The sequence below is a fragment of the Erigeron canadensis genome, chromosome 5 (assembly GCF_010389155.1).
Source record: "Erigeron canadensis isolate Cc75 chromosome 5, C_canadensis_v1, whole genome shotgun sequence".
NCBI classification, from domain to species: domain Eukaryota; kingdom Viridiplantae; phylum Streptophyta; class Magnoliopsida; order Asterales; family Asteraceae; genus Erigeron; species Erigeron canadensis.
In genome coordinates, this window is record NC_057765.1 from 39,308,421 (window position 1) to 39,324,163 (window position 15,743).

Genomic DNA, 15,743 nt, shown 5'->3' on the forward strand with positions numbered 1-15,743 from the left:
AAACGTGTTCGACTTTAGGGTTTATGTTCGATAGATGATCGAGTGTATTAGGGTTTATTCGGTGATGTTCCAAATATGTGTGTGATTGAAGTATATCGATTGTGAAGGATGTCTCCTCCTTTTATATGAGGAGATTCCTTTGAGGTGAAGGTTAGGGTTTCCTATTCCTTCTTTGAATCAAACTATACTTACCATGTTTATCTGATCTAGTTTCCTTAGAAGGATATCCTAGAATATTCCGGATTAGGTAAGGATTGTGTTTATCTTTAGGAAGGATTTGTATTAATTTTAGAGTCGTCCGTCTTGGTTGAGTACCTTCGTAACTATGCTTCGTACAGATGGCCTTCGTATGGTGACTCAGAGGGGTACATCGTCAATGCTCACGCAAGGATGATTACCGTCCATAGCATGTCCGCGTCTTGGACCTTCTTGGACGCTCGCGAAGACCACTATAAGCACCGCCCTAACATATGGACAATACTAACCATGTCTTCTCACCAACCCATAATTAGACATTAAACTGCAGGGTCCATTTTGCTAGTGGATGTATCCAATTTACAGACCAAATCAATATTGTGTGTATTAAAGCTGGCACTTTAGAAAGCCAAGATTATCAAACAAATTATGCAACTTTCTAATAGTTGGATATATATCATGAAAGCCAGAAGTTTCGAGTTCACAACACACAACCACAAACTAGATAAAGGGTGGCCGCTTCAAATGAGGGTGAATTTTGTAAAAATTATCCCAGGCTTTCTGCGGATCAATTGGTGGTGGATGTTCTGGGCGAAGTCTGTTCAGTAGATTTCTTATTGAGCCATCCTGAAATCACGCATACAACACAAGTCATCATTTTTTTTAACTATACGTTCTGAGTCCAGCTAAAGGTTGTTTTGATTTTTACTCCGCAAATCAAATATATATTCTATTCAAGTTTTTTTATTGTTCACATGACTTTTATTAAAGATATATAATATCATTTGACAGATACTGTATATTCTTTTAAATATAACAATAATGTTGGGGGAGCTTTCACCCATCAAAATCGCAGCCTATCTGTTCCCTTATCAATAAAATAAAAGGAAATGATAAATCCACAACAACTTTTGGCCATCCACAACAATGCCTGCTTTATATAGTTGTACACTGTGTAGTATAATGTATACATTTGTTGTGGATGGCAAAAAGTTGTTGTAGATATATCACTCCCCTAAAATAAAACCTAGAGTTACCCGTTTTTGTCTACATGTAGGAAGGCTTTCTCAACATTCTAACAATTTTATGTCGCTAGAAGACCACCTTTGTAAGCTCTGATTAGGACATTTCTTAAAAGATAGAAGCATAGGTGGCAAGTGCGAATATATTGCACAAAATGGGTGAAAGTCGAGTAAAAATGGAAACAGGTCAAAAGTGACCCCAAACTCATTCCTAATTGCTTAAAGTACCCTAAATTGCTTCCTTAAAACATTAAATCACTATTTTAACAAAATGACTTGCTTATTCTTATTAACTATATATAAACTCAAGAAAAATGAACAAAAAATTGTTGATAACAAAAGTGCTACCTAAAACTTATATATAAAAACTAACAAAAGTGCTAAAAACATTGTAGAAAGAATGCTAAAAATAACAAAAGAATCCTTAACATTAGTTTGTAGGTTACGAAGCTAGTGGATATCAGAACAAAATAGTAAAAATAATCCACAAAACCGACCAAGTACTAAATTTAAGAACAAAATAGTTAAAACTCGTTATACCTAAGTTTCAAGTTATTCACAAAACAAACCACCATTCATCCAGTTATCAACTCTTATCCACGCTCTTGATCACACCCACAGCAACAGTCCGCCCCAAGTCCCTCACAATAAACCGACCCAATGGAGGATACTCAGAAAAGTTCTCAACCACCATCGGCTTTATTGGAACCATCTGCACCATTCCAGCGTCACCATTTTTCAAAAACTCGGGTTCAACCTCAAGCACCTCCAAAGTACTCCGATCAATCTTAGTCAACAGTTTCTGAAACTTGACGGCAATGCAAGAAGTATGGCAACATAGCAATGGTGTATACCCTTCTTTAATATGATGCGGGTGGTTCATGATGATGACGTGAGATGTAAAACTAGCAGCACCCTTTGCAGGGTGATCTTTAGAGTTTGAAGCAACATACCCACGCTTAAGATCCTTCACGTCAACATTCTGAACATTGCAACTAACATATTGTCCTGGCAATGCCTCGTGTAGTGCTTTGTTGTGCAACCATACAGATTTGACTTCAGCTCTTAAACCAATTGGGCCAAAAGTGACCTCCATGCCCGGCTTGATCACACCAGTTTCAACACGTCCCACCAGCACAGTTCCAATCTCACCAATCTTATAGACATCATGAATAGGAAGGCGGAGAGGCTTGTATAATGGTCTTTTTGGATTCTCGATCATGTTAATGGCTCCAACTAGAGTAGCACCCGAGTTCCATTTAAGGTTAGATGACCTCTCAGTCAAGTTCTCGCCCTTAAAACCAGAAATTGGGACAAATGAGAGTTCATTAGCGTTGTATCCGGCTTTCCAAAAGAAGGTACTTAATTTACTGGCAATCCAATTGAACCTAGTTTCCGAGTATTCAGGCTCAGTAGCATCCATCTGTAAAACAGCAAATAACAAAGCCAGTTATCATTAATTAAATAAGCTACAGCTATCTTCAAATGCATAAAAAGAAAGAAGAAAAAAAAAACAAGTACCTTGTTAATGCAGCAAATCATTTGCTTGACTCCAAGTGTAAATGCAAGCATTATGTGATCACGAGTCAGTCCAACCGTCAATCCATACTCAAAAGCGGGAAAGGTCGCGTCAATGATGAGAATGGCACAGTCAGCCTGGGAGGTTCCAGTGATCATGTTCTTGATATAGTCACGATGCCCGGGAGCATCAATCACAGTGCAGACATACCTACGGGTCTCAAACTTCGACAAAGAAGTGTCAATAGTGATCCCACGTTTACGCTCTTGCCTGAGCTTGTCCAACACCCAAGCATATTTGAATGAAGCATATTTACCCTTGAGTCTGTCCGTATCTAAAGCCTTACCCTTGAGTCTATCCGTCTCTAAAGACGCCTCTTTCTCCATCTCATCGGCCACTTCCTCATTCCTTTCAATCACATACTTGTCTACTTCACCGAGCTGGTAGAGCAAGTGACCTGTAGTTGTTGACTTCCCAGAATCATAGTGTCCAATGACCACAATGTTGATATGAGGCTTCCTCATGATAAGCGGGCAAGCTGACTGGCTAATGTTATGAACAAAATTCAATGTCAGATAAACATATTCACAGAGTACAATACAAGAGAAACTAACACAGCAGCAGCAACACAATTCCGTCAATGGCGGAAAGACGAGTTAATTATTTAGAAACATTCATGTCAACGTCCCTAGGTTCCACTCTAATCCTAAGTGTAGTCATCACTCTAGTCTAAAGTTACTCCTGTACCCTCTAATCCCACCCTATGTAGTTAAAGACAGAAATTTGAGTATCGGGGATTTAAAATATTGGTTCTCGGTGGTAATATTTTGGTTTTCAGTGGGATTTCGGTAAATTTATATTCATAATTTAAAAAATTTTACTTGACGGGAATATCAAAAGTCAAGCTAAAGAGTGTCAATATTTATAAATTCTTGATAATACTAATAATTGTTACAGTTAGTGTTTATGATGTTGTGTTTAAGTTTGGACCCAAAGAAATATTTTTTAAAAAAACAAATCGAATTTCGGAATTTAGAGTGAAATATAACAGAAAACTCCGAAAACAAAATGACCAAGAAGCGAAATCCCACTGGGATTGACTACTTAAATCCAACCCGACCCTGATTCCAAATAACCACCTCAGGTAACTATGGCGGCACGGCAAATCCTTTTTTTTTTTTTTTTTTTTTTGCGCGCACTTATAAAAAAAATTATAAATTAATTAGCATTTATAACACATAAAATTCCAAACACTATCATTAAGATAAGTCCGGCTTTGAACAAGTTTAAGGTTTGAAAAAAAGACAATCAATTGTTGGTCTTGTTGAGGAAAAATAAATAAGAGATCAATCTTGTTAAGAAAGAAAAGGTAAGGAGAAAAAAAACTTATTACGGAAAAATACCAATTAAAACAACATTTATTAATTTATAGAAAAATTAACTAATTAAACTTCTAACAACAACAACAACAATTGGGATGAGAATATTATTATTCTATGTTTGGGGCCAACTGAAATTGATATAAAGAGAAAAATTAACCTGACTTCGTAAAAGATGGTGAAAGTTATGTTGGCGGCTACAAATGAGAGAGAGAATAAATAAACCATGAAGAAATAAACATCTAGGTTAGGTTTGGCCGGTTGGGTGTCCTTATATATAGGATAAAGTGCAAAATTCTTCCATCTACTTTCTTATTTTTTGTAATTTTTATCCCTGCGATTAGCTTTTAGCCAAAATCAAAGTTTATGGTTGCTCTTTCTAGGTGATTAATTGATATAAAGAGAAAAACTAACCTGACTTCGTAAAAGATGGTGAAAGTTATGCTGGCGGCTGCAAATGAGAGAGAAAGAATAAATAAACCATGAAGAAATAAACATCTAGGTTAGGTTTGGCCGGTTGGGTGTCCTTATATATAGGATAAAGTGCAAAATTCTTCCATCTACTTTCTTATTTTTTGCAATTTTTATCCCTGCGATTAGCTTTTAGCCAAAATCAAAGTTTATGGTTGCTCTTTCTAGGTGATTAATTAATATGCCTAGGTCGCGTTTGGTTCACAGAATTTGATAGATTCTGATGGAACTGGAATTGAATTTTATTCCTTAGTGCGTTTGGTTGTTCAAATATGGAGGAATCTCATTCCGTTGGAATGTATACATTCCGAATGTATACATTCCATCATTTGATGGAATCTCCATTCCTTGGGGAAGGAATTTCATTCCTTCCGTTACATGAATTCTCGAAAAATAAAAAACATTCCGTCAAATTCCATTCCTTCATAATCTAATTCCTTAGATTCCATTTCTTTCAAAAAAATTATATGAACCAAACGCGCCCTTAGAGTTTATGATTTTATTAGCTGATCGACGTCGAAGTATCAATCAAAAATAAACCTAAATACCTTATACTAGATAGGGTAAGTGGGTATCGTTCCCACGAGGAGCGTCTGTGGTTATAGTCAAGTTTTAACAATTTTAATGGATTTTAAAGACAATACTAAAAGTAATTTTAATTAACTAAAGCAAAGATAAAATTAATTAACTAGACTTCACTAATAAAACAAGACAAAATTAAAAAGAGAACTTGTAAACAATAATAAAAAGTGCATCCCTCCCGAATCCCAAAAGTCGCATTAATTTACTTAACAAACTTTACCGAGTATTTATTCTAAATTACATAGACATAATTTTAATATTATTTGACAAGAACAATTTTGGGCACAACCTATGTTAATTATATGACCTGTCTTAATCCCTAAACTAGGTGGACTCGGTACAAATCATTAACTCGCAATAAGTTGTCTTACGAAAATCCAAATCAAATAATATTGAATAAATACTCAATCAGTCATATGAATTATAATCTAAAAAGAACAATGTTTATACGACTGAAAGTAAAATTCATCAAGTAAAATTAACTAACAATTGTTCATTGAGAGAGATTGCAAAAACCTTAGCCGGACATAGTTATCTACAAATCACCAATACTTGATAAAGATTCCATTGGTCTAATGATAATGATGTCGAATATGTTATGTTGCTCGTCCGTAATTCTTTCTTGACCCCCTTCCAAAATTGTCGACTAAAATATCCCTCACCAAATTAATTCTGCCGAATCTGTCGAATAATATCCCTCCGAATTTAGTTGCTGCGGATAGAATATTGTTCGAATCCCCATCATATTGTGATGTCCCCAAATATATATAGCTGCTCTATGTGATGCCCAAGCCCATGTGAAGTTCTAATTTCCAAATAAAAGAAAACGGTTGCTGGGCTGGTCATGATATACGGCCCAATTGAGAAACACCATCACAAAGTTCATGAAATCTTGTTGTTTCTTCCATACGCATACATAACTAGCTTGATCGAATAATGTCTTTTCACTTGATCACATCTTTTTAAGCCAATTTTATCTTTTTAGCTCAAACCTGAAATTCACAAAACATATATATCAAAGTAGGCATATTCTATGAAAAATTTAATCTATATAATCATTTTTAGACTATTAAATATATATCCATATATGACTTATCATTAACGTTGGGTGCTTCTAAGACTAAGAACCTCATCTCCTCTACTTTTTTTTTACATATGGCATGACACCAAAAAGTTAGGGTTCTCTTGGACCAAGGTGTTCCTTTTGGAGGGGATGTTGTATCTCTTTTTTTCTTTTTTGGTTTTTCTAGTTTGACTCCTTTTTTTTTATCAAAACTTTTAACTAAAAATACATTTAACAACATAAATAAAAACTAAAGAATACTCGTACTAACTTAACTTCTTAATACATCAAACAACATAAGTAAACTTAATAAAAACTATATAATAGATAGTAAATTAAGCTATTACATAAATAAAGTTCTTAATTAATAAAAACATACTAACTTGAGTTCTTACAAATCACATATTACAACATTATTTAAAAACAAACAAACAAACAAACAAACAAGCTACTCATTGTCGGAAATAACGTACTCATTGAGATCCGAGAGGACCTCGTTATCAGAATCAAAGTCATGTGGTTGGGTCGACCAAAGATGATCAACCAAGTCCGCCGTAAGCATATTGTGTGTTTATCGGCTTTTAATGACATAACTTCATTTAGGCACCTACCGACACTAAATTCGTTCCACTCGTGCTTCTCTAATGAGACTCACTTCGTTCCACTCTCCCAACAGGCCAGCAAGCCATGGCGGTTTTGAATTCGTCGTTCGAGTGGAGTCATTTGCTCCCAATAACCCGGTACTAGAGAAGGTTCATCCAGATTGTAGTCTTGACATATGGTCTTGTCCTCGTCCTCCAATAGCATGTTATGCAAGATGATACAAGCATAAATCATGTCTTGCATGAGCCTTTTGTCCCGATACTGAGCCAGATGATTAAGGACCTTTTATCTTTTTTTTTTAACACACCAAAAGCCCTTTCGATACCTTTTCGTGCCGACTCTTGCTTTTTCTTAAAAAGCTTTGTGTTTTCGTCAACCGAATCGGTAAAGTAGTACTCTCTCACAAGTAGTACTCTCTCATATAAAAGTTAGCGTTTGAATGAAAAGAACCTACATATTAGTAAATAACCATATGAAAAAAGAACCTACATATTAGTAAATAACTATATAAAATTAAATATATTAGTAAATAGTCATATATATGTGTAACAGCCCACACTTCTAAACTCGAATATGAAGTGTAATTTCAAACTTAAACAATAATACAAGTGTGCTAAACAAAAATTTCTCTTAACCTTTTACAATTATTATAGCCTAACGATCCTTGACCTTGATCTTCAACGAATCCTTTATGCGTGGAAGCTAGCTTAAAGTCCATTGATCTATCTTTCTTAAAAACCTGCCGCAGGGAAAGAAAAAATACGGCTGAGCCAATTGCTCAGTGCGCGGATATAGAAATACATATATATCTTATATATTATATAAAAGTTGTAAGCCTGAAGTAAGTGCTGATGGATTAAAGATGAATTGAGGATTAAAATAATTTACTGGTAATTATAATTTTACTTATTAGTTTTAGGGTTTTATTGTGTGGTAATTAGTTTGGGTGGTAACTATGTACGGTGTATGTATATCTATAATATAACTAAAAGAAGGAGTTGTGGGTACACTTAGCACCCTAAATCCCCTGTTTTAGCCTAATACTCTCTCCTCATTAATTCTCTATTTTTTAATATTTATTTAGATTAATTTACACTTTTTGGTTTTCCATCACCAATTTACACTTTAACCCCAATCTAAAATAATTAATTTACACTTTTTGGTTTTCCATCACCAATTTACAATTTAACCTCAATCTAAAATAATTAATTTACACTTTTTGGTTTTCCATCATCAATTTACACTTTAACCCCAATATAAAATAATTAATTTACACTTTTTGGTTTTCCATCACCAATTTACACTTTAACCCAATTTAAAAATAATTAACCTACACCTTTTTATTTACATCACCAATTTACACTTTAAACTGATTTAAAAATAATTAATTATACTTTTTGGTTTTCCAACACCAAGTTACACTTATAAATAATTAATTTATACTTTTTTGTTTTCCATCACCAATTTGCAATTTCACCCAATTTTAAAAAATAAGCCAACACATGTTAACCATCATTTACGATTTCGTGTTGTGCATGTATGGACTGTTTCGGAGTGGAACAAACCCGAAGAAAATCAAAATGTTCGAGATGGTATTTGTTGATTAATTGGTATGTATTTTTCAAATTATATAGTTTACACTTTTAGAATATAAGAAACTGTAAATTTTTTATTTAACTAAAGTTGAAAAAAAGGGGTAACCTGGAATCAATATTTATATGGAGTTAATTTTCGTACGTTTTTTTTTTTAGTTTTCATATTGATTAAGTTGTGATATATGACTTAACTAATCTAAATATTATATATTAAATTTGTATTTATAACCTATATTAACCCTTAGGATTTACCATAAATTTTTAGGGGAGTATTTTGACCAATAGAGTGACTATTTAGCTAGCAAATTTTCAAGTTGATTTCGGTATCTATTTAATATATTTTGATACAACCTTATAAAAAAAATATATAAACAAATTCCATGATTTTTGATTGTACGTGTAGGCATGGGGTGTAATTATATCAATAATTTTATTTTTATTAATCATGATGTAACTCTAAATTTTGATATTATATAACAAACTACAAATATTTTATTTAACTAAAGTTGAAAAAAAAAGTAAACTGGAAACAATATTTATATGGAATTAATTTTCATATGTTTCTTCCTTTAGCTTTCGATCGTATTGAATAAGTTGTGATATTTTATTAATATATTTTGAGACTATCCGTCCATTGGACGGGCCTGAACACTAGTATGAATGAATGTATTAGTGTGTGAATGGTTTTCATCTGGACTTTTGAGTTTATTCAATTATTATTATTTGTCATTAAATTACATTAGCACTGATAAAAGTTTTGCTTTTTCCCTCCCCAACTCCCCACGTATGTGTTTCTCACCCCTGTTGAGTTTCCTCAGTTGATAAATTCATATGGGGGTTATAGAATTCTAATGGGATTCAATCTCCTCATTGTTACCCTATATATAGGGTTAAACATTCTCAGTGGAGCGATACATCTTGCGCATCATATATACACTCTATATAAATTTCTTCAAACCGAAATCCATGGGAAAGGCAACTGATGCTACTGCCAGCAAATCTGATCCTATATTCATTGATGATCTTCATGAAGGAATTGATGGGCTTCTTACTATGTTAGTGTGTAGAAAATGAGATGTCCTTAGTATTAATAAAAAGTACATGAGTACAGACTACATAATGTCTGACAAGAAGGTAAGTAGCTATAAATTAATCCTTTTAGCATATGTTATGAACCGTATCTTATTGCCAAATAAATCATCTGTTTGCAGGGAAGTGTTATTCACTGCTATGCAAAAAGCTTCATTGCACATCGCTTCCAGAAGATTCTTGAGGAAGGCTGTTTGTATTCAATTAAGGGTTTTGTTGTTGTTCCCAATCCTGAAAAATATAGGGTTCTCAAGGACAGTGATTACATGCTTGAGTTGCAGGGGTCGACTGTTGTGCGAAAGGCGACTGATGAAATTGAAAAGTTCAATCGATACCATTTCCAGCTACCCCGACCGATAACAAGCACTTTGTTGGTATGTTTATATATATTTACGCTTATGTTATCATCCTTTTTTGTTAAGATTTGTTATGATAGTCCGGTTTTATTTTACATGAAAAGATGTTATTTTGCAATATGTGATGCTGTAATGAATATAAGTTATGCAAAAAACGCTCTTAGTCTGTTGATTTGTCCTTTGTTCTGACTGATGACATACAAAATTTTGCTGAATATAGGGTATCGTTATCCACTTTTTTTGGTTAACTTGGTTTATTAAACGTTGTCCAGTAATGGTTACATATCAGGGATAACCACTATCACGCTATTTGACTCCAAATCCTGCAGCATTACTATTATTTATCGAGAAACATTTTTATTTCTTTGACAATTTTTGAACATTTATTTAATCTATGATTTAGTGAGTTATATTTTGATGTTTGTGTCTTTGTATGTGTATATGTCATTAGTTATGTGACGATTGTTGGTGCCCCATCTAATAAATCCACGGGTAAAAAGACAGTGGAGTTCAACTTGACAAACGAGCGGTATGTACCGATTTTTCTACTATTTCATTTCTACCCACCATGTATGGTTCTCATTATATTGTGTACTCTATTTTATGTGTCAAGGGCTATCAGCTAAGGGTTACACTTTGGGAGGACTTTGGCGATGAAATGGTTAAAAGGAAGAGCAAACATCTTGGTCCTTATACCAGCCTTTTGACTGGCATGATTGCCAAGGAGTATTTAGGTAGTTGTAGTGTAGTTTTTATGGTGCTTTGGTTGACTATAATAGGATTGCTCATCATTACCTGCGTGTTATGGCTAGGTAATCTCTGTCTCTCAAACTCATCTGCAACCTTGCTGATTGATAACGATGAAATTCCTGCAATCAAGACCTTCAAAGATGCAATAAGGTACGCAGAACTCATTAATTTAGTTTTCCTGCCAACCTTTTTCTGCCATTGTTACTATCTTGGATGTTCAACTACTTTGTTGTAGTGTTGTTGACGTAATTGATACCGGGTTACCAGTGCTGCAAGTTCGTCCTACTCTAGACACCCTAAAGCAGCTGCTGGAATGGGGAAGAGAAAAACGCAAACGCGAGGTTACTACTTTATACATATTTGAAGGTTTACTGATTCAGTTTCTGCTGAATATGTGATTCACAGATTGCTGCCTTCCGAAACACAGTCATGATTACCAATATCCGGACAAAGATAGTTGGTTTAACTACACATGCACCCTTGGTAAATGCAGAAAGGGTGTCACTCCTAACCAAAAGGGATCATTTTGGTGTGAGTCATGTAGCACCGAGGTCAGCTACCCACGTCCAAGGTAAATGTATTGTTAAATGTGTATTTAGTCAGGTATATGGTTCTACAACATAAGGTTTTTGGCATAATGTTAATTTGGTCCTCTGTCTAAACGTAACAGGTATAGAATCCAAGCGGATATTACCGATGGAACTGCTGATGTTGTCGTCGTGCTATTTGACGAGACAGCTGAGAAGTTAGTAGGCCGCTCCACCCAATCACTTTTAGCTGATGCTGAACAGGTATGCAACTAAGAATAGTATCGTTACATACAAGTTTGTTTTCTACTGTAATTTAAACGTTTTCTGGTTTGGCTCATTTCAGGATGATTCTGGTGATAGCTATGTGATGCCTCCTGTGTTACAACAACTTATTGGGATGTCTCATATATTTGAAATCAAAAGCCACACATATTATCAAGTTGCTGATTACGAGAGTTTTAACTGTTCTCAAGTTGTCGCTGAGCTTTCTGAACAAGAAGTCAACAAGGAGGATAAGAAATCAGTTTAATCTCGTAATGAGTCGGTGGGATCTTCATTAGCAAAATCAAATGTAACTCAAAACCCGGTTGACAACAGGTAATAATTGTTTTGACTTATGTACATATATATACACCGGCACACAGTTTTTTTAAATTGGTACTCATAGATAGAGTTGTAGTGTTCAGATAATAATTGACGCTAAATATGAAGTTTGTTTGCCAATGCGAAAAAGGTAGGTGCTTTTCCCACAATTAAGTTCAACGGTTATATAGAAACTGCTACCTCGAGCTGTAAATATAAGTATAAAACTTTGTTTTAGGGATTTGGATAAGTTTATGTTAAGGCTGATTGATGGTAAAATGTCGGTAGATGAGAAAGAAAATGCGAAACCCTTAATAATGAAATACGACACATTAATAGAAACAGTACCAAGCGTAGAAGGTAGTATGCATCACCGTTCTATATATTGCTGTATAGAATTGCATGTCTTTACACTTTTTCTGTTGTTCTAGACCATACGCTTGCCCTTAACCACTTGATTTATTTAATTGCATACTCTTCTGCTCATCTTTTCCTACTTAAATATAACCTTCCAGATAAGGTTACAAAAATAAATATCTCCTCGAGAACATTTGCAAATATAAACAAACATGATCTAATGGTATGTAACAATTCAGTGATGCCGAGGCTGCAGTTGTGGTTATGAAGTCCAATGAAGGGGTTGGAAATAATCTTGAAAACGAGCTGGTTCGTGGGAAAAAAAGGTACTTAGGCTTAAAGTCAATCTACATGATTGTATTGCATGTTTGCTATTCCATGTTTGCTGATGTAGGATAATAATTTTGAAAGGGTATTAGAAGAAACCAATGGTGGCGGAGGTGGCAAGAAACCTGTCAAGTGAGAGGATGTCACCTGAAAGGCTAAGATGAAATGTCGCTGGTTTTATCATTACTAAGTTACCTGCTATATTGTGAACTTGCTTTGTTTTTCCTACGTTCTGAATCCTTTAAGTTTGAATTGAATTCTAGCACGTTAGTGCATACCTTTGCATGCATTATGAAATAAATTTACCATCTCTGTACGTGTTTTGGTTTGATATCATGAATTTGCACCTCAGTTACCATTAAAACCCTGTTTGTTACTACGTATTCATTATCTGGAAAACTATAATGCCTATGGTATATATAATGAAACATGAATTTGATTTCTATGTATTGCTATGAATATTTAATAAAGGTTATGTATTTATAATTTTGGTTGGTTTTGAATTAGGGTGGCAACGTAATTGGGTTGGTCAATCTCGAGTTCTAATGAGTTTCTGTGTATACATAGTACATTTAGAGAAAGTTAAATGGTTGGAAGGTTGCATCCCTTTTTTAGAAGGTTGTTTGGCTCACAAGGCTGACACCACCTTCTCCCAATTCTCATTATAAGCAGCTTCGTTGCTTACACAATCATCAACCACAACACAAACAGGAATATACAATAGCACAAACGCTTCACAAAGGCCACTAATGGGCTGCTTCTTTTATAGTTGACCCTAATGAGTCAAACGTAGGAATTATTAAATCTGGTTACTTTTTGGTGAGGCCCAGGCAGCCAAAAACCGACAGATATATCTCTGTGAAGTTCTAATGATTTGTTGTTTATGCATAGCACACTTAGACAAAGTTAAATAGTTCCGAAGGTTGGATACAGGAACGCTAAATTTTGAATGCTTTTTTTTTCTTATATTGTTGACCACTTACACTTAGTAATATGTTGAATACTTCTTTTTGACCTATTACCATCTCAATAAGTTGACCTGGTCTATGTTTCTACCTTTAACTGCTTTAACTGGATTGGGTGGTGCTTTTGATGGTTAGCACTCAACTGGTTGTGGTTTTGCATGGTTAAATTCCATTCCTCTGCCATATGATAATTCGCTTTCAAAGATGCAGCGTCGCGAACATAATTTTATCAGTCTTTACTTTGTTCACTTTAGTTGATGGATCAAAATGTCGAATATTAGTCAGATCATTAATAGTACTTTAAATGCTAATTTTGACCTGCAATACCACTCTGGTTATCTAACCAGCTTATCTTTTGGTACCAGTTTGTCCTGTACTTGATACACTGGATGTTCCTGTTAACTATTGCCGTTGGTGAATTCCAATATTACTCGATTTGCTAAACATCCGTATGTATTCCATATCTTCCAAAACGTAGGTCTAGAACTGAGCAGGTTGTTTCTGCGAGTTCTGGTATGTCATCTCTTTGCCCATTATTTTTATATATGTCTTTATACGATGTTATGTACTTATGTGTTGGTGAAATGTTCCTGGTATTTTTTTATTATGCTGTTCAATAGTGTGAGATAATACTAGGGCAGTTTGTATTCGCAATAAAGACCATCCGTTTACATTCTTAACTGAAATAATTAAATGCTTCTTAAAAATTAATAATAAATGTCCCAACGGTTTGGTAATTTGAAAGGTTTCAGTTTATTTTTGATTCCATTTAAGTGGTTGATACTTGGTAAACGTAGGTTCTTTTTATCTGATCATAGCTCTAGGGGTATATGTCGCTTTGAATTTAGAATCTATACTTTCATTGTTCAATTAGGTTACACTTAGAGGTTCTTGACATGGAAAATGGTAAGGAACCAAACAGCTGCTTTCTGAAACTCATACCAAATAACAGTGGCTACTTATTTGCGGATGGAAGTCATGGTATATGTATAGAACTTGAGAAATTTAGGAGGGCAGATGGTACAGAGCAAATGTTTTGCGGCATGAAACTAAAGCCAAACAACACATCATGCCCGTTTATATTTGGAAGTAATTGTGTTGGGATACAACACGATGGGGATGAATTGTTATGTGGATTCAAACCCCTAGATAGTTATGGTGTTTGCCTGCATTCAGGTACAACTAGCATGCCGGATGGTAAAGTGCAATCATTCTGCGGATTGAAGATGATAACAAACAATAATTCATATCCAGATATTAAAGGAACGAATGATGTTGTTACACATAGTGCCATAAATACCAGCCCAAAAGAAAAGACGCAAAATTTGTTTGGTTTGGGAGTCACGCAAGATAAGGTTACATATCCATTCACAGACGGATATAATGAAGTAGCTTTATTTTCGGACAAGATTATCAGCGACACCAGCAAAGAAAAAATCTTTTGTGGACTGAAGTAACACCAACGCTTTCGGCATATTCATGTAAAGAGGCGTCTCACTTAGTTGTTGTACAGACACAGAAAATTAAAAGGGGAAATGGTCAAGAACAAATGTTTTGTGGCTTGATAGTAACTTCAGATAAACAGCCGCTCATGTTTACACAAGGTGGCTGCCACTCAAAATTAATGGACACAACCCTACCTCAGAATGATTCATCAAATAAAGGTATGAAAAAACCCCATCATATGTTTTTTTCCCCTTCTTTGAAAACTAATTATTAGGTTCTTTGAACACAGGCATGGTGACCAGGAAAAGGAAAAACGTGCAAAAGAAAACTACTGGTAAGTCTGAAAACAGAATCCCATCAAATATGTGTTCAGGTATACAATATATTTAGGTTTGTTATAATTCAACGTTTACGTATACAGATGGCACTTATCGGTTAAAAGACCCCTCATATATAATGCACAAAACCCTAACTCGGACTTACTGATCAAATACTGGGAGGAAACAAAACATTGTATGTTTTTTCCCCATTTTTTAGTATACTGATTTTTAGGTATCCTGTACACAGGGAAGGTCACGAGAAAGATGAAGAATGTGCCAAAAAGATCTACTGCTGCGCCGAATACCAAATTATCAGTAAATATATGCTTAGGTTAACGACATATGCAAATTAGTTACTATTCAATTGTAGAAAGTATTCTGTTAGAGTAGGTTGGTTGAAGCCCTATTTAAACAAATTAAACTTGCAGACTCCACTATCTCACAAGGAATTACTGTTCACACAGAGGGTTGAAAACGAATGTACGGGTGTTTGTGAAAACACTCCTGCCACAACAGCACCAACAGGTCATGTTATTATTAACACAAATAACATCTTCAATTACATCCAAAAAATATATACACAATTCCAAAT

At 34.6% G+C, this 15,743-nt stretch overlaps 1 protein-coding gene across 1 annotated transcript; it reads right to left on the reverse strand.

The window, feature by feature from the left end:
- Nucleotides 1-1,627: 1,627 nt before the first annotated feature.
- On the reverse strand, nt 1,628-4,597 carry LOC122599798 (elongation factor 1-alpha-like). The gene is made up of 3 exons (XM_043772383.1): nt 4,530-4,597; nt 2,739-3,282; nt 1,628-2,640 (listed from the first exon to the last, which is right to left on the reverse strand). Exons 2-3 carry the CDS (start codon nt 3,258-3,260, stop codon nt 1,804-1,806), a joined length of 1,359 nt encoding a protein of 452 aa, XP_043628318.1. The 5' UTR covers nt 3,261-3,282; nt 4,530-4,597; the 3' UTR covers nt 1,628-1,803.
- Between the last annotated feature and the right edge of the window lie 11,146 nt (nt 4,598-15,743).